General features: G+C 50.0%; 1 protein-coding gene across 4 annotated transcripts in view; it reads left to right on the top strand.

The window, feature by feature from the left end:
• Positions 1-18,395, top strand: part of ABCF3 (ATP binding cassette subfamily F member 3) — a 39,024-nt gene that overhangs the window by 4,190 nt on the left and 16,439 nt on the right. Inside the window, exons 2-10 of one of the 4 annotated variants that reach the window (XM_053308363.1) lie at positions 6,845-7,069; positions 7,725-7,872; positions 8,239-8,318; positions 10,046-10,098; positions 10,604-10,701; positions 11,585-11,707; positions 13,027-13,293; positions 13,422-13,502; positions 17,721-17,780. In XM_053308363.1, the coding sequence (XP_053164338.1) occupies positions 7,036-7,069; positions 7,725-7,872; positions 8,239-8,318; positions 10,046-10,098; positions 10,604-10,701; positions 11,585-11,707; positions 13,027-13,293; positions 13,422-13,502; positions 17,721-17,780 (944 nt within the window). In that variant the 5' untranslated portion in view covers positions 6,845-7,035. Of the gene's footprint in view, positions 1-6,844; positions 7,070-7,724; positions 7,873-8,238; positions 8,319-10,045; positions 10,099-10,603; positions 10,702-11,584; positions 11,708-13,026; positions 13,294-13,421; positions 13,503-17,720; positions 17,781-18,395 lie in introns of those variants that run through there. The other 3 variants (XM_053308362.1, XM_053308364.1, XM_053308365.1) reach the window with 3 other exon arrangements.

The raw sequence follows: 18,395 nt of genomic DNA, 5'->3' as shown, positions 1-18,395 counted from the left end.
AGTCTTATTTAGATTCTGGGAAACTGTTACAGTGCCGGGATCAGCCAAGGCCTGGGGGCTGCTCCACAAATGGAGGTGTAACTTCCTACTTGGGGGAAAGTAAATTGCAGATAATTGGCCTCTACAGCTGAACAAACTTCCTTTTTTCCCCCGAGTAGGAGAGCCTCAGACTGGGTAATCAACTGCGCATGCTCGAGACAGAACTGGAAACTTGTGATTGCAAGTAGGCGTGGTTACCTCGTAGCCCCAGTTCCAGTTCTGTCTCGCTCGGGATAGGACTGTGTTGGAGAGAGCTCTGGTCGATTAGGTATTAGATTTCTTTTTCTGGCTGTTTTTTCCATCTTACGCTGTCTTCTCCTGCCTTCTCTTCACCCTGGCTAGTGTGCAAGGGGGGGAAGGGAGCAGTTCTCGATTGGATCTCCAAATTCTCAGCTCTAAAATTCCTTTTCATTTTTTCTAATATCGATTGGCCATCCAAATTGCTTTTTTGTTTTTTCGTTATTAAACCATCCACTATGGAAGCGGCTCATGCCGAGGACCTGATGCAGGGTTCCCTCTCGGAGAGCGCCCAACTGCCGCAGAACCTGGGCAGTCCGTCGCTTCAAGCGACTTTTCTAGCAGGTCCCTCGCTCCCTGCTGCAGCCGCTCAGTCCCCGACCGCGGTTTCAACCGCTCTCTCGCCGCCGCCATTTTCTGTCGCCCCGGAGCAGCCCGGGGCTTCTCAGACTAGCGGGCAACGTCCTGCTAAGGCAACAAGGAAATCTAAACATTTGACTGACCAGTCTTCCCCTGTTAAAAAGAGGAAGAAGCGCAAAGAATCGGGGCATTTTACAGAAGGTCGCAAACGTTTGAGTGAACGCCTTCTGATTCAGGCGGTTTGCCGCCGCTCAAAGGTTAAGGCGGGCAAAAATGGCGCCAAGGGAAAGGAGAGGACTAAGGAGCGCGCCAAGCGAACTGGTACTGAGGCCGGAGTCCGGAGCCCGGTGGGCAACTTGCCGGCTCCTGTGCATTCTCTTGAGAGGGAGATCGCGGTTGAGGGGGAACCGGCTGGTCCGCGCCTTCCCCCCCCCCCCGCTTCAAAGCAATTCCCAGGCTAACTCACCTCCCGCCCAACCGTTGACTTCCACAACTGTGAGTAAGGACCCCTTTTCGCCGCGAGCCACACAGTGGCTTCGCAATTTCTTTGCAAGGGAGTTTAACCTTGAGCCACCTGCGGCTCCGTTGACCGCCCAGGGGGAGCATTTGAGTGCTATTGATAACACAGACAAGGTGGTAATGCCCCATGCAATAAACCTGCGGGAGAGAGGGCGCAAGAGGTCCAGGAGGCAGGGCACTGATCGCCTCTCCTCTTCATCACCAGACTCCAGCCCCCGTCGCAGGGCTATCCCGCTTTGGGAACGAGGGCTGTTTATACCTAGACCGCCCACTCACAGGGCAAAGAGCGGGCGCAAGGGGTACGAATCATCCTCGCCTTCTTCCCCAGACAGAAATAAAGTCACACCTAGACAGACCCAATCGGTGGGCCCTCCCCCTGCTCCTCCCATGCCTGGCAATCCAAACCCCCCCCCCGTCCTCCCTGTCAGGACTCCTGCCCCGGTGCCTCCACTATCCTCCACAGGAGAGGATTCCTCTAGCTCACAGCCAATGATCCCTAGGGATCCCATAGAGTCCGAAAAAGAGGAAGGGGAGCTTTCAGAGGAGGAGGTTCCTCCCCCCATATCTAGTTCCACGAGACTCTTTTCCTCCTCGGATTTTGATGTATTATTGGCTAAAGCAAAACGCACTATCAAAGACGTGTCACCAGCGGGCACCGCGACGGAAGCTAACTCTACTGAACTTGACCAGCTGGTCTTTCCCCCCGCAGAACCGGTTAATCCGATGGTCCCTTTCCCACCCTTATTTAAGAGAGTAATGTTTGCGGAGTGGCAAAAGCTCACGTCAGCTAAACCCATTGGCAGCCTGCCGAAAAAGCACTATATCCTGCCAACAGAGGTCTCTAATCTCCTCGCAACACCAAGGGTGGATCCCCCGGTGGTCCAAATGGTGTCTGGCACAGTGGTCCATTCAGAACACCAGGAGCAACTGAGGTCACAGGAGGACAGACGCTGTGACGTTCTCTTAAAAAAGGCACACGAAGCATCCGCCTCCTCCATCAAAATGGCCACCACCAATTCTATCTTCGCTCGGGCGACGGTCCTCTGGGCCAAAGAGCTGCTTCAGTTGGTGCCTCCTGAGCTGCCTAAGCTGCGCCAAGGCATTAATAAGATGGCCAAGGCCGCAGCACTAACCGCGGACTCCAGCCTTGACATTATACAGCAATCCTCTAGGGCGGTGGCGGCAGGGGTGGCGGTTCGCAGAATTCTATGGCTCAAGCCCTGGAATGTAGACGCCAAATCTAAGTTCGCCCTAACTTCAGCACCCTTTACGGGTTCTTCCCTCTTTGGCAAGGCATTGGATCCTGTTCTAATCAATACAAAGGATAAGAAGAAGGCCATGCCGTCTACGAGAAGGGACCTCAGGCCGGCTTTTCGTGGGGGACACAACTCCTTTCGTCCCTTTAGACAACACACCTACTTCAATCAATCCTACCAAGCAAGGGACTTCCGACCCCAGTATGCCAGAGGGTTCAATAGGCCACAGTGGAGACAACGTTCCAGGGGCCCAACGCGCGGTGCGACAAACAGACCCTTCTCCTCTTTCTACCGACACCAAAAACAATGACTCCATCCCTGTGGGGGGAAGGCTGTCGCAATTTGCTCTCACTTGGATGTCGACAGCAACGGACCAGTGGGTTTTAGACACAGTTGCCAGAGGTTATACCATAGATTTAATATCCCCCCCTCCCTCCCGCTTCATCCCCACACCAAAATCTTCCCTCCCACAGAAGCACCATCTGATGCGGCAAGCGATACGTCATCTTCTCCAGATCAGTGCAATCGAATATGTCCCCTCCACACAGGTATTCCAAGGGATATACTCCATACTGTTTCTGGTACCAAAGAAGGACGGTTCTTGGAGGGCGGTATTGGACCTCAAGGCTTTCAACCGTTTTGTACAAAAGAAAAAATTCCGGATGGAGTCCCTCCGCACAATAAAGGAGGCAGTGAGGAAGGGAGACTACTTGGCATCAGTGGACCTTTCGGAGGCCTACCTCCACGTTCTCATCAGACCCTCAGATCGGAAATTCCTTCGGTTTGCCTACGATGGGAGACACTACCAATACCGTGCCCTACCCTTCGGTCTGGCGTCGGCGCCGAGGGTGTTCACCAAACTAATGGTCTCCCTTGTGTCCTTCCTTCGTCTCCAGGGGGTGGGGCTCCATCCGTACCTGGACGACTTACTCATCAGAGCGCCCTCCAGAGGCCAAGCCGTCAAGCAGGTCCACACCACTCTACAGGCACTGAGAGATCACGGCTTCGTGGTCAACCATCAAAAAAGTCACCTGGAGCCATCACAACAGCTGGTCCATCTGGGGGCACTATTCAACACGGCCCAAAACACAATTTCGTTACCACCGGAACGCAGAGAACGCATTGTCCAGCAACTTCGCCCACTACTGTTCAAGCCAAGGGAAGACGTCATGAGGTTGGCCCAGTCCCTCGGCTCCATGATAGCTTGCCTGGACTGTACTCCTTGGGCGAGGTGGCACTCCCGTCCACTCCAATGGTTACTTCTTCCCTGGCAGGATCAAATCATGGCAGCCCAAACACACCACATCGACATCTCCCAGGCAGTCAGGCGCTCGATACATTGGTGGCTTTCACCTGCTCTTCGCAGAGGTCTACAGTTGACGGAACCCAGGCGGATCCTAATCACAACAGACGCCAGTCTGTCTGGGTGGGGAGCACACTGTCAGGGACAGTTCATACAGGGCACATGGTCAGCGACGGAAGCTGCGCTACCCATAAATTGGCTGGAGCTTCGGGCCGCACGTCTAGCCCTTATACATTTTCAACACAGCCTGCGAGGCCAGCACGTATTACTACGAACCGACAACATCACTGTAAAGGCACATATCAACCGTCAAGGGGGGACGAAGTCTCAGGCCCTGATGCAGGAGACCGATCTCCTGTTCAATTGGGCGGAATACAACCTACGGTCCCTCATAGCTGAACATCTCAAGGGCGACAACAACGTATTGGCGGACTGGCTCAGCAGGGAGACGGTGGATCCGGGAGAGTGGTCCCTACACCCGGAGGTATTTCTTCAGATTACTCGGATTCTAGGCAACCCACAGATAGATCTTTTTGCCGCACCGGGCAACAACCAGCTGCCTCGGTTTTTCACGAGATACCAGACTCCGTTGGCAGAAGCGGTGGACGCCCTACACACGCGGTGGCCGGACGTCCTACTGTATGCCTTCCCTCCGTTGGCCATCATCATGAAGGTCATTCAAAAGCTACGCCTAGAGAAAGCACGGATGATCCTGGTGGTCCCCTTTTGGCCCTGCCGCCCGTGGTTCCCAGATCTAATCAGCCTAGCAGAGGCTCCTCCTTGGCATCTTCCCAGCCGCGTGGACCTCTTGCGCCAAGGTCCTCTGTTACATCCAGATCCTCAGTGGTTACAGCTAACCGCTTGGAGGCTGAACGCGCAAAACTAGCGGCTAAGGGCTATTCTAAGGGCGTACAAGACACCATATTGGCTTCACGGCGACCGTCCACTATTAGAGTGTACCAGGCGACCTGGTCTGCCTTTGCGCGCTGGGCCAGGGCTCAGGGAAGGGAGCCCTTGACGGCAGGAGTCGCGGAAGTCCTCGATTTTCTACAGGCGGGTCTAGACATGAAGTTACGGCCCAATACCCTCAAGCGCCAGGCTTCAGCCTTAGCCTCGGTATTGCAAATTTCAAATTCCACCTCGGGCCAGAGTCGCCTTCACCCTCACCTATCCAGGTTCCTGAGAGGAGCCACTAACCTGGCTCCCCCACCACTTAACCGTTCCCATCATGGAATTTAAATCGCGTGTTGAATGCACTCACGTGCGAACCATTCGAGCCTCTTACTGCTGTTCCTTTGAGAACTCTTTCACTGAAGGTAGTTTTCCTGGTGGCAGTGACCTCTGCCCGTAGGGTCTCGGAGTTAGCGGCTCTTTCAGTGCGTAAGGAGTTTTGCACGTTTCACTCCGACTCCGTGGTCCTACGCTTGGATCCGACCTTCCTTCCCAAAGTCAACTCCATATTCCACAGGGTACAGGTTCTTGTCCTTCCGTCCTTCTGCCCTGCTCCAGCACATCCGAAGGAGAGATTGTGGCACAAACTCGACGTGCGTAGGGCGATAAGGATTTATATTAAACGGACTAAGGACATCCGCAAGTCGGACTCACTATTTGTCTCCTTTCGCCACGCTAATCTCGGGGAAAAGGTGTCTAAGTCGGTTCTGGCCTCCTGGATAAAGGCCTGCATCCGTATGGCCTACACTGCACTCCATCTTCCCACTCCGAGTGGGCTTACGGCACACTCTACAAGAAGTACCGCTGCATCAACGGCTTTTGCCGCTCATGTTCCCTTGGCAGAAATATGTAGAGCGGCGACCTGGTCATCATCCACACCTTTCATAAAACACTATAAAATATCTGACTTCACACAAGACCAGGCCGCCTTCGGGCGCACTGTTCTACAGCAGGTGGTCTGAACACATCCGTCCCTCCCGGGGCATTGTCGCTGCTTTGGCATGTCCCAGTCTGAGGATCTCCTACTCGGGGGGAAAAGGAACATTGGTCTTACCGTGAAGGGTTCTTTTTCCCCGAAGTAGGAGAGCCTCAGCCCCACCCCGGATGTGTCAGCTCAATTGGGGAGGGGGAGACTCCTTAGCGTTACTGAGACTGCTCTCAGGGTTTATAGTACATAGTTTTGTTTGTTGTGTTCTAACCTTGCTCTTGCTATGTCTCTTTTCCTCAGTATATTTCTTCCACGTTGCTAGTTTTGAGCTCTCTCCCGTTATGGCAGTATACCTCGCTCGTCATTCCTGGAACTGGGGCTACGAGGTAACCACGCCTACTTGCAATCACAAGTTTCCAGTTCTGTCTCGAGCATGCGCAGTTGATTACCCAGTCTGAGGCTCTCCTACTTCGGGGAAAAAGAACCCTTCACGGTAAGACCAATGTTCCTTTCTTACCTCAGATGCCTTGGGGCATGGGGCCTGTAGCTCAGTAGTAGATTGCCTGCTTTGCATGCAGAAGGTCCCAGGTTCGCTCCCTAGCAGCCTCTCCAGGTAGGGCTGGGAAAGACCCATGACTGAAACTTGCAAGAGCTGCTGCCGGTCAGGATAGACAATACTGAGCTATATGAACCAATGGATTGACATAATGAGACAGGAGAGGAAAAGGAGGGAGGTGGAAGCATGGATATTCCAGAAAAGGATCTGCAGCGATTGCAGTTACTTATTCTTGAGCGAAGTTAAATAGGGGTTGGGAATTAAGGGGTTGTGTCAAAGAGTTCACAGCAAAGATGGGCTTTGAAGGACATAAGAGAGGCAGCATCATGCAGGAATTCAGAGAGGCATTCAGGAACCTGTCCTCTTGTGTGTTTAGTGCTACATAGATACATATTGTGGATGAAAGACCCATACCTTTGTTGCACATTTGTACTGTGACAGGAAGAGAAAGAAAAATCCACCAACTTCCTCACCACCAACAGGTCAATATGTCACCAGCCGGGTGATAAGTATAGGTATAAATACATGCTGAGAAGCAAGTAATCTGTTTCCTTTAAAAAGAAAATCTTTTACTCATAATCTCCTCTTCGGCTTTTCACTGAAAACATCCAAGGCAGGAGACTCGCATTCTTCCTGCTTCTCACAAGGTTTATTCATAAAAGTCCTACACATTTAAACGAACCATTTTTTTACAGTACTCCGAAGAACCTGGTGTGGAGGACAGTCTGCCTCTTAGAAGCATAAGAAGTTGCCTTCTACTGAGTCAGACTATTGGTCCATCTAGCTCAATATTGTCTACACTGACAGGCAGCAGCAGGAGTCTTCCTCAGCCCTACCTGGAGATGCAGCCAGGGATTAAACAAGAGACCTTCTGCATGCAAAGCAGATGCTCGACCACTGGGCTACGGCCTTCTGCAGTGGTGGGTTCTCCTTTGCTGGATGATTTCACAGGCCATCATCTGTCAGGGATGCTCTAGCAGTTTCCTGCACTGAGTAAGGGGTTTGGACTAGAAGACCTCCAAGATTCCTTCCAGTCTAAAATTTTTTGGTTCTGTGCAGTTTGCAGCATCTTTGGGACTGTCTGAGACTTTGCAACAGTCAATTTGGGGGCAGATTGGGGTTTTGGCTGTTCATCAAAACTATTTACAAACTAAGATCATAGACTATAAAGTGGAGAGCAAAGGTGTTCAGCCAGGGGTCCACAAACTTGGGATTAGCTCCCTAGCTAGTCAGTATTTGCTCTCGCCACCACCAATCTTTTTTCTTCCCCCAAATCCTTTCTGACGCCCAGGCAGAGGGCTTGGGATAGAAGCGGGTCTTCTCTCATTTGCACTGGGAGGTGAAGAGGATAAGAAACAGTGGGAGCCCCTCTCTTGCTGCTCAAAAGCGATTCCTGTTGTTTCTTAACTTTTCAAGAATGGCATAAGAAATGAGAACTTTGGGAAGGAGATCTGTTTGGTGCTGGGTGCCATGCTCATCAGATCGCCAGGGGCACTCGCCCCTGGTAATCTGGGAAGTGGATTTGTGGATGCCTGTGTACAAGCATGCATTAATAGGGTGCTGTTGTCTTGGCAGGGGTTCTGCATAGCGGCGGCTCAGACTTTGAGTCGGTGGACGATCTGTTTGAGGCCGTTGGAGAGCTCTTGCAAGATGTGTCCAGAGACTCCAAAGATGACGATGACATCCGTGCAATCTGCCAGCGGATGTACAACACCCTTCATATGTAAGCTTCCTCTGACTGATCCTGGGTACAGTTGGGTGAGGGAGGAAGCATGAGATGCTCACTGGAAGAAGCTGTGAACTGGCAGAAGGGATTGAGCCCATGCTGACCAATAGCTGTCCAAAGCAGCCTACAAGGATCTGGATCCTGCCTGGAGTTTTACGCAGGCAAAATTGCAGATCGTGAACCACCCCCCTCTCCTCCATGCTTTTGTATATGGCGTACCACAGTTGGTGGCAGAATGCTGGGTGATATGGCCCTCATTTTTGTCAAGTGAGGCTGTTCACCCAAAGTGGGAGAGGAATCCATGATCAGTGGGATGAGGAGAAATGCTGGGGCCTCTAAAACTAATTTCTTTGTGACTGGCAGGGAAAGTGAAGATCCCCAGAGAAACAGGCAGGTGCTCCTGGATGCCCCAATTCAGATTTCTAAGATCACAGACGCTTATGGTGAGTATTATTGGCGGAGATCTATGCTGCCCAAGTTGTGGCCAGATTCTGCTGACCTGAGAGGACTCCATTCTGGATCGATCTTCTAGCAAGGACAGGGATAGGAACTGGGGTGAAAGAGCCAGGGTGGGATGTACTAGTTGGAATGTCAGGCTGGTGGGGTGACTAGGTTCTGTTTCTTAGTCGTGAAATTCAGTGGGTAACCGTAGGCGTATCCCTGTCTCTACGTATTTCACAGGGCTGTTGTGAAGGCAAAAAATAGTATAGGAGTGTTCCTGAACTCCTTGGGGGAAGAGAAGAATATAGATCTAATGTGGCAGTATGGCCTTCTCTGTGCCCCTCTGTATGATTTCATTGATTTTTCATTCTCTGCCTGCCTTTAAATTTGTCCCCTTGTAAAATGGATGCAGAAAGCTTGTTGACGTAATGAGAATACTGACGCATCTAAATGTTTTTACCATCTGCCTATGGGATGATTGATTAATCTGGAGGTTCCTAGCCTTGGGTCCCCAGACATAGTTGGTGGATGGCCTTTGGCCATTGTGGCTGGAGATGATAGGAGTTGTCTTCCAACAATGTCTGGGGACCCAACATTGTTAGCCCTCGGACTAACATTGTTAGACCCCGGATCCTTGGAGCTTGATCTCTAAGGTCAAAGAGAGCCCTGAAACTCCCTGTCTATTAACTGAACTATGGAACATAGGAAACTGCCATTTACTGAGTCAGACCATTGGTCTATCTAGCTCAGTATTGTTTTCACAGACTGGCAGTGACTTCTCCAAGGTTGCAGGCAGGAATCTCTCTCAGGCCTCTCTTGGAGAAGCCAGGGAGGGAACTTGAAACCTTCTGCTCTTCCCAGAGCAGCTTCATCCCCTGAGGGGAATATCTTGTAGTGCTCACACATTAAGTCTCCCATTCAGATGCAACCAGGGCAGACCCTACTTAGCTATGGGGACAAGTCATGCTTGCTACCACAAGACCAGCTCTCCTCTCCCTGGGTCCTCTTTCTTTTTAAACCTTGGAAGGGATTTACTGTCATCCCTAAATATATGCAATCTTCCCTGCTCTGTTCACTGACTCTTTTTTTTTTTTTTTTTTTTGGTGGGGGGACATTGTCTTTGGTGGGGGGACATTGTCCCATCAGATAATCTAGCACTAGTTAATGATCTGTAAAATTTCATGTGTTAGGAACATTGGAAGCTGCCATACACTGAGTCAGACCATTGGTCTATCTAGCTCATTATTATCTACACAGACTGGCAGCAGCTTCTCCAAGGGTGCAGGCAGGGATCTCTCTCAGCCCTGTCTTGGAGATGCTGCCAGGGAGGACACTTGAAACCTTCTGCTCTCCCCAGAGGGGCCCCATCCCCTGAGGGGAATATCTTACAGTGCTCACACATCAAGTCTCCCATTCATATGTAACCAGGGCAGACCTGCTTAGCTAAGGGGACAAGTCGTGCTTGCTACCACAAGACCAGCTCTCCTCCCTGTTGTGGGGGAATGTTCTTCCCCTATTCTATTACCCTTCCTGGTCTCCCTTATTATGGTGGAAGGAGATCTTTCCTTCTTCATACGAACATATACAACTGCCACATCCTGGTTCAGACTATTGGCCAATCTAATTCTTCATATCCCAGTGCAGTCGCTGGGGAGAGGTGCTAGGACCCCCTACGGCTATCCGGAACCCCTAATGGCTAACTGCTCACTGCCTCCCTTGTTGATTGCAGATTCTAGCTTGGAGCTGCTGCCAGGGTTGCTGCTGAAGAGAGACCAAACCTCGGTAAGGGCATCAGAGTTGGTGGGTCTTATTGCGGTTACCTCCAAACTGCTGAGTTAATGAAGGTTTTAAAGCTTCTGGGGTGGCACATGTCTTACTCCCCACAGTTCTCCAACTGCTTAAAGCATTCTGGCTCCCCCTGCCCCGGTTTCCATGCTAGATTAGGTCATGGCATTGTCTCTTTCTACTACTGCAATACTAAAACATGCCCACATGTCATGGCCTCTTTCCCCAGACACAGGATCTGTTTACATTGGTGTACCTGCTCTTGTTAACATGGCGTGGAGCAAGAAGAGACCAAAAGGCCAACTCCTTACTGCAGGGGAGAACTACCCACACCTCCCTCTTCCCCCACCTCCTCAAGCCACCTATTCTAGTCTACAGCACACTGCAGATGGATGGAAGGGGAATAGATGGCTCCAAGATGACTCAAACAAGTCATTCCTTTGGAGATGGGGTGCACTTCCGAGGTTTGCTTCTCCTCTGACCTCACTCTTTTGCATTGCAGCTGGTGAATGCCAAGAAGCTGGAGAAAGCAGAGGCTCGCCTCAAAGCCAAGCAGAACAAGAAGCAGGAGCGAGACTCCGTGAAGTCTGGCAACCCATTGTGAGTGAGGGGGCTTGTGATTGTCACTTGGTAGGACCTGGGAATTGGGGTAATTTGACAAGGTCTTTGATGTTGGTGGGCAGGATGTGGTGGTGGTGGTGGGAATATTGGCCCAGTGGATATGCCAGGTAGTATAGATAGAGTGACTTCAGAGCAGATGGACTGAGCTAGTGGTTTTTCATTGTGAATGTGGTGTCTTGTCTTGACTCTGAGCTTCAAGAATAGCTTCCAGTGCACAAAACATAAAGGCCATTGTTATGAATAGGTCTTGTGCCAAAACCCATCTAGACAAACTTGTACTGATTGGCATAATAGATGTATGTATTTATTTATGGATTTTTATCAGTCCTTTCCTGGCAGTTAACAATAAATGACATAAATGCAATATAATACTAATGCAATACTAAAATGTATCTAAAAACAGTAGATCAAACCAATCCGAATGTAGCTGCTGAAAACCTCAAAACAGAAAGGACTTGCAGAATAAAAACATTTTTGGTCTCCATTCAAAAGTAAAGTGGGAGCCAGATGACCCTCTTTGGGGAGGGCTTGTGGGAGGGTGTGTGTGTATGTGTGTGTGTGTGTACGTGTGTGCGCGTGCTCACATTACTGAATACTCCTCAATACAAAACAATTCCCTGTTGTCAAGGAGAAGGATTCTGACTTTTTTTTCTCCTTGATATAGTAGTTTTCTATTTGTAGGAATCTCTTTAAATTTGGGAACATTCTGTTACATGAGCCCCCACCAATAGACTGATGTGGTACAACAGAGGAACAGGCTTACTATCTTGGGAAGAACTAGGGCTAAGCATTGGGAGGCCAATGTATTTCATGAGAATTGTGGGAAGATGCTACATGAATAGCCTCCTTTATTTTGTGATAGGGTTCTTGAAGAGGCGTCCGCCAGCCAAGCTGCCAGCAAGAAGGAGACCCGTCTAGAGACGTCTGGCAAGAACAAGTCCTATGATGTGCGCATTGAAAACTTCGACGTGTCCTTCGGTGAGCGGTGAGTCGCTGCAGGCAACTGGAGGAGAGGCTTGTGGGTAGTCTGTGTGGCGAGAGTGAACCTGTAGACTGGGTAGGGAGCTTTGAACCAGGATGTCTGGGACGAGTTGTTGGAAGGCTGGGCAGCTGGGGCTGAAGGAAGAGGTGGTGGGGTCAGAGTTGAAAAGAGCCCAGCACTGGATACTGCTGGGGCCGAGTTGCATCCAGTTCTTAAGAACTTTGTTGCTTGCTTTTTCTTTTTAAATCTCAAAAGAACACATGTCCTGCTTTGTCTACAGTCTGTGGCACAAAATGGCTACAATATATTTGAAAGCATCAAAACTATGTACAGCACAGTAAAAATGCTACCCGAAACAATAAACAGCCCCCAAACAGCATTTTGTAGAGACATAAAAGCCCTATTCACATCTTATGTTCAACACTCGTACAATCTGTGTACCAGGTACACAGGTATAGTTACACCTTGAGGCTGTTACCACACACAGCCTAACCCAGGCTAGGGACAGGCTGGCTGCGCATGAGAACTGCCGGGATTGGGCCCGATCCTGGCAGGGCAGTGCCGCCTAGCCCCGCTTCTTATCCCAGCTGTTAGCTGAGTTTAAGGGAGCGAGCGTACCACCCAGGCTGTGAGTGGTCGTTTGCGGGGAAGTAGGTTGAACCCTGCCTCCCCAGCCCCAGTTGTGTGAACAGCCAGAATATTTATTTATTTATTGTTAGATTTATATACTGCCTTTCATTAAAAACAATCTCAAGGCAGTTTACAAAAGTTAAAACACATAAGACAAATGGATTCAAAGTATTTAGCTACAGTAGTAGCTAAAAGTACAGTACAGTATTTTAGAATACAAAGTACAGTACAGTGCAGTAGTACATTTCTGACCTGTGCCATGCATTTGTGAGTCCTGTACCCAGGTTCACTTTTAAAATGAACACCTGTACAGCCATTTGCACTGGACGTCGGTACAATATAATATCTGAATAGGGCTCAAAAGAGAGAGAACTGTACCGCCATACAGCAGTAACCCTCGCCCTAATTCAGATGCCTTTGCCAAACTTTGGAACTTGGAGGAGGAGCTTTTTAGGCAGGCCACTGCATGCTAGCCTAGCTGAAGTTCCACACACAAGGTGCTGTGACTTTTTGTTGCCACATGGCAAGGGGGGAGCCTACAGGCAGTCTGCCACAAACACTCCCTGCTACTTCCTCTCGTGAATGGCTTATGTTGCCTGTAGTAGTGAGGGAGAGCAGCTGGGTTTTGTCCGGAGACTCGGCTGGGCTGGCAGCTGAGACTATCCTGAGGCCTGTACGTTCTCTTGTTTCAGTGTCCTCCTCACGGGTGCAGACTTGAACCTGGCGTATGGCAGGCGGTACGGCCTGGTGGGCCGGAACGGGTTAGGCAAAACAACCTTGTTGAAGATGATGGCCAGCCGTAGCCTGCGCATCCCCTCGCACATCAGCATCCTCCATGTAGAGCAGGAAGTGGCAGGTGATGACACGCCAGCCCTGCAGAGTGTGCTGGAGTGCGACACCACCCGCGAGAGCCTGCTGAAGGAGGAGAAGGATCTGACTGCCCGGGTCAACTCTGGAAGGTAGGAAAGAACCCTGATCTTGAGTGCCTTGTCCAACTCACCTGGCTTGGATGGAGGCATCCTCTGGCCAGAGCTGGCCTTCTTTTGTCAAGCACAAACAGCCACCCTGCTCTTACGTTCTGTTCCAGGGGAGAAGGCACTGAAGGTCCCAGGCTGTCAGAAATCTACGCCAGACTGGAAGAGATTGAGTCGGACAAGGCCCCAGCGAGGTAAGACGAGGCTCTTTTTTATTAGGGGCAAATGCAAATAGCTGTGCTTAGTTATCTAACGGGGTCTGGAGTAAGCATGATGAATGTGGGTTTCGGGTAGTGCCGGCTCCAGCATGGGTGCCACGAGGTGATGCCACTGGCCCAACCCCCTCCTGCCCACACTCTGACATCAAAGGCAGGGCCATCTTGCCCCTCGGTTTGGTCCTGCCCTTCCCCATCCGCTGACTTGCAAGCGTTTTTGCGAGCCACCCGGATGCAGAGGTGTCGCAAGGGCAGAGAGGGCCTGCGATCAGCCACTGAACACAGGCACCCCCTCTCGCTTGCGGTGTGCCCCGCCTCCACGGCAGCGCCTTGCTGCTGCTCCTACCGCCTCCGTCATCACGCCCAGCCCTGCTGCTGCTCCCTCTCCTGGTCTTCCCCTCGCTGCTGCCACCATCCAATTCCCAGATGATGCAGGCACAAAGCCCCCGTGTGCCTTCCTTTCCCATCCAGCTCCCGTCGCCGTTGGCGGCAAGAAGACCCCATTTGGGAGCCAGATGGCGGTGGTGGCAGCAAGGGGAAGGCCAGGAGGAGCGGCGGCAGGGGGAAGGGGGAGGTCAGGAGCCATGATGCTGGTGGCCAGAAGCAGAGCAGGGATGGGCGGCAGGGCAACAACACAAGAGCAGCAGAGGGAGGAGGGAGCAGGGACCCCCCAGAGAGAGGGCCCATGTTCCAAGGACATGTTGCAACACTGGTAGCTTCGCCTCTGCCTGGAATGGCTTTTTCTCTCACTCTCTTCCTGTGGGAGAAGAGAAAGAGAGAGGAAGCCAGCCATCCAGATGGCTAGCAAAGCACTTGCAAGCCCACAGATGAGAATGAGCAGCCATGAGGCGCCAGGGAGCAACGGTCACAGGCAGGGGAGGTAGTGTTCATAGGTGGGGGTGGGACTCCTGCACTGGCCACCCCAGGACGCAGGCCCTACCTGAGGCCATCGCCTCATGGACAAGCCACACTGGTGTCAGGATTTGGGCCACTCCATGCCCCAAATCCACCATGGTGATGGTTTTTTGTGATGCCGGCATCGAATGGATGTGCTTGCAGCATTGCTAGCCGGAGGGATCCTGCTTCGCTCCACCTGTGTAGCGGAGTGCAACAGAGTGGAAACTGAGGCTTGTTAAGTTTATTGAACAAAGTTACATAAAATTGAGTTTGCAATGTGTAGGATATATGTTTTGAATTACTATAGCAATGGTTGACTTGTATAGTTAATGAATCGCGCAGATTGATGAGCGGGAAGTCAATATTTACTTAATAAGATGTAACGGGATTGTTAAGATATTGTAAAAACCAATAAAAAATTTTAAAAAGCAGAACAAAGTTACTAAGGTTTATTACTTAATGATTGCCAAATCATAAACAGCAGCCCTACTCTGAGTGAAAGAGCATCCTAACAGAAAAATAACAGCCTCCAACATCCAATAAGAAATACAAACGGACCATTCGGTCTACAGGACTGAGGACTGACACAAACATTCTAAACTTCACCCCAAGCCTCTACACTGATCTGCAAAGAATACATCAGTGGCAAGAACAAAGACAACGTGTATACTGTACATACACACACCCCAACAATCTGTAGCTCCTACCATGTGCCACAAACCAAGATGACGAGCGTAGCAATTTCTCTCTTTCCTCTCTTCAGACTTGAGCTCTGGCTTTGATGGGTTATAGAATCACTACCAGCAACAGTGATCAGAAGTTTTCTAAGCTGATTAAACTCTGACAGAGTTGCCACCAGCTGCCTGTTAAACACAAAGGGAGACCCAACTTGAATTGAAATTTGTATGCTGAACTGAGATGAGCCCTGAGACCATCCAGTTCCTCAAACTCCCCTTAAAATGCTAAAGAGCATTTTGGTGGCTTGTGATTTGCCATATTCCAAGGCAGAGTTGCACAACTTTGGCCCTCCAACTGTTGTTGGACAACAACTCCCATCATCCCTGCTATTGGTCACTGTGGCTGGGGATGATGGGAGTTGTAATCCAAAAGCAGCTGGCGGGGGGGGGGGGCAAAACTGTGCAGCTCTGTTGGCTTGGGCAGTATAACACAGAATAGACCCCTGCCCCCCTCAAAACAAGCCAGTGGTCTATCAGAGGGGGGGATAGCTAAGTGTTAAAAACTTCTATGGCACAGAAGTTTGGCACTAGAAAAACAAAGACTTTTTTCCTTAAATGGGGTCCGAATATTTAGTCAGGATAACTGATTTTTAGAAATTTTCGTAAAAATGCCACCAACTAATTAGGCAGCATGTTTGTGGAAAATAAAGATGATTTTTCATGCAAGAAGTTACAAAGGCTGTGGATAGCAAGTGCCCATCTAGGCATTCCCTCTTCCCTCCTGCATACACGGAAATGGCTCTTTGAGGATGTAAACTAAACATAACACGGGACTTCCATGTGTGGAATTCCCAATGTCCTTTTCTTTTTTTCAAAAAGCAGCTGAGGGGGCGGGGGGGTTGAGGCAAGGGGTGGGGGTCATATCCTTTTGCCTCTGCACTGCTGCCCTGATCACCACCATCACGCAGCTGCTACTGGCTATAGAGGGAAAAAGCTCTATGTAATTGTGCCTGTGTTTCCCTCCATGGTCAATAACAATTTAGGGGAGGCAATTTGGATCAGGATTTCTTTGTAGAGGCAAAAGGTAGGAAACCCCACACCCAGCAATGCTGCAGCCCCAAATTGTTCCTCTGGCCCCGGAATTTTCATTAGATTGCCCCCAAAATGGTCCCTGCTGCAACGTGTGTGCATCCTTCTTAAAAACGTACGTGTGTGTGTTGTATGCTTCAGAAATATTTTATTCATATGAAACACTATGCTCTGATAGACAGTAAAATGGGTTTCCTTAGGAGCTAAAACTCAATATGTGGGTCCAAAGGTACAGTGGCTGATGGTCAGACTAAGCTACTCATGAGTAGTCCCATTGCAAATGTTATTACTTAAGTTAGTCATTAAGAACTTGTCACATTGATTTCATTGGGGCTGCTTACGAGCAACTTAGACTGGATGTGGTGGATGTTTGTGTGAAGAGGAGGAAGCAGGGGACTAGGCAGAAAGGATACAGATGTGCTGCTTCCTCATCCACACCCCATGGGTTCTGTCTGGTCCAGCCTCAGGGGTACAAAGAGGCTTTTGATAACTTTTTCCCTTCTTCACTTGGTGGCTTCTATTCTTCTAAGCTCTGTTGAAGTAAGTGTTTGGACAAGAGAGAATGTAGCAAATAATTCCAGGTGCTTGGAACCTTTCTTGGTAGAGATATTAATCTCTGTGTCTCTCCCTCCTTCCTTTTCAAAGCCGTTGGTTGGTTGGTTCTCCTCAGGCCTTGGGGAACTGATGCCAGTGAAGCAGAACATTAGAATGTTAGTGCAAAGCAACCCCAAAGTCAGCCTTCAATAGAAGTGTGTGGTGGGGAGGAGGAGGAGGAGCTTCCTTTCCCTACCCACTGTTTACTCAAAATTGCCCTCTTCAAACTGCTTTTCCTACCCATGAGGGAAAAGATACAGGAACCCTGCATCTTTTTCTCCATGGGTGGGAAAGCACCAGGGAGATGGCCATTTTGAGCCAATGGAAGGAAGGGATAAGATTAAGCATCTTACCCACCTCCTACAGTTGTGCCATTCAGACTGGGGGCCTCTGGAGTTGTCTTGCACTCAAAGCAAGCAAACTGGGCAGGGCAGTGGGAAGGAGGAGTAGACGGGCATCAGTTGCGTAGCTTGAACCTGCCACCTTCTCTTGGTGCAACATTTGGTGCTTCTAGTCTTTTGTGGCGTGTTTCCCATTTACAGTGTGACGTTTCCAGAGTGTAATCGCAGGAATACTCGAGAGATTCTGAGAACATTGGAACTTGCACTGGTGGAGGCCCTAGTGCTAAGGCTCTATGACGTTACATCAGTGCCCAGTAACTACATGAGGGTTTTGTTTTTAATTCCTTGTCCTCTGAGTGGGCTCAGGGCAATGCTGGTCCAGTGGCCAATTGAAAGTGTTGGAATTGCTATGACTTTAAAAATGGGACAGAGTTGCACTGGATATAGCCTCTTAAGAAGACATTTAAATGCCTTTAAAATGATGCAGCTGCGTTTATACATGTTTCTTTCAATGGAATTTTATGGGAAAGGCTTGTTGCTTCTGTCCCCCAAGCTACTGACTTCCTTCATTGAGATTTTTGCTCCTTCCCCCTTTACAGGGCATCTGTTATTCTGGCTGGGCTGGGATTCAGTGCAAAAATGCAGCAACAGACAACCAAGTAAGTGGTTTCCTCCCTAGGCTGAATCTGTCTGTGGTCTGAGCTGTTGGGAGTCCTAGAATTTTTCCTTTTCCTTTTAAAAAAACAAAACAAAACTTTGGAGATGTATTTGTCACCTTTCCATCAAAATAATCCCCAAGGCAGCTTATAGTAAATTATACAATAAATACCTGTGCTCTTGTGGCAGGTAAGAGAGATGCTGTGGGAGGCAGGCATCTCCCCCGCCCCCGCTCCCATTAGCTGCTGTTCTTTAGGGCCCTTTGGTGAGCCTGAAGCTCTCCCTCCCCTTGTCCTCGAAGCGTGGAACACAGGAAGCGGCCTTATTGCGATTCAGACCATGGGTCTATTTATTTCCGCAGCTCTCCAGGGTTTCAGGCATGATGCAGCCAGGGATTGAACCTGGGACCTCCTGCATGCAAAGCAGATGCTCTGCTACTGAGCTACAGCCCCACCCCAAAATGGAAGTTGAAACTGCCTTATACTGAGTCAGATCATTGATCCATCTATTTTTGTATTGTTTACACCAGGGATAGGTAACCTTGGGTCTCCAAATATTGCTGAACTACAATTCCCATTATCCCCAGCCACAGCTCTGCCACAAGTTGTGGTGGTAGC

Source organism: Hemicordylus capensis, chromosome 3 (genome assembly GCF_027244095.1).
Source record: "Hemicordylus capensis ecotype Gifberg chromosome 3, rHemCap1.1.pri, whole genome shotgun sequence".
Taxonomy (NCBI): domain Eukaryota; kingdom Metazoa; phylum Chordata; class Lepidosauria; order Squamata; family Cordylidae; genus Hemicordylus; species Hemicordylus capensis.
This window is presented reverse-complemented; position numbering and strand designations above follow the sequence as displayed.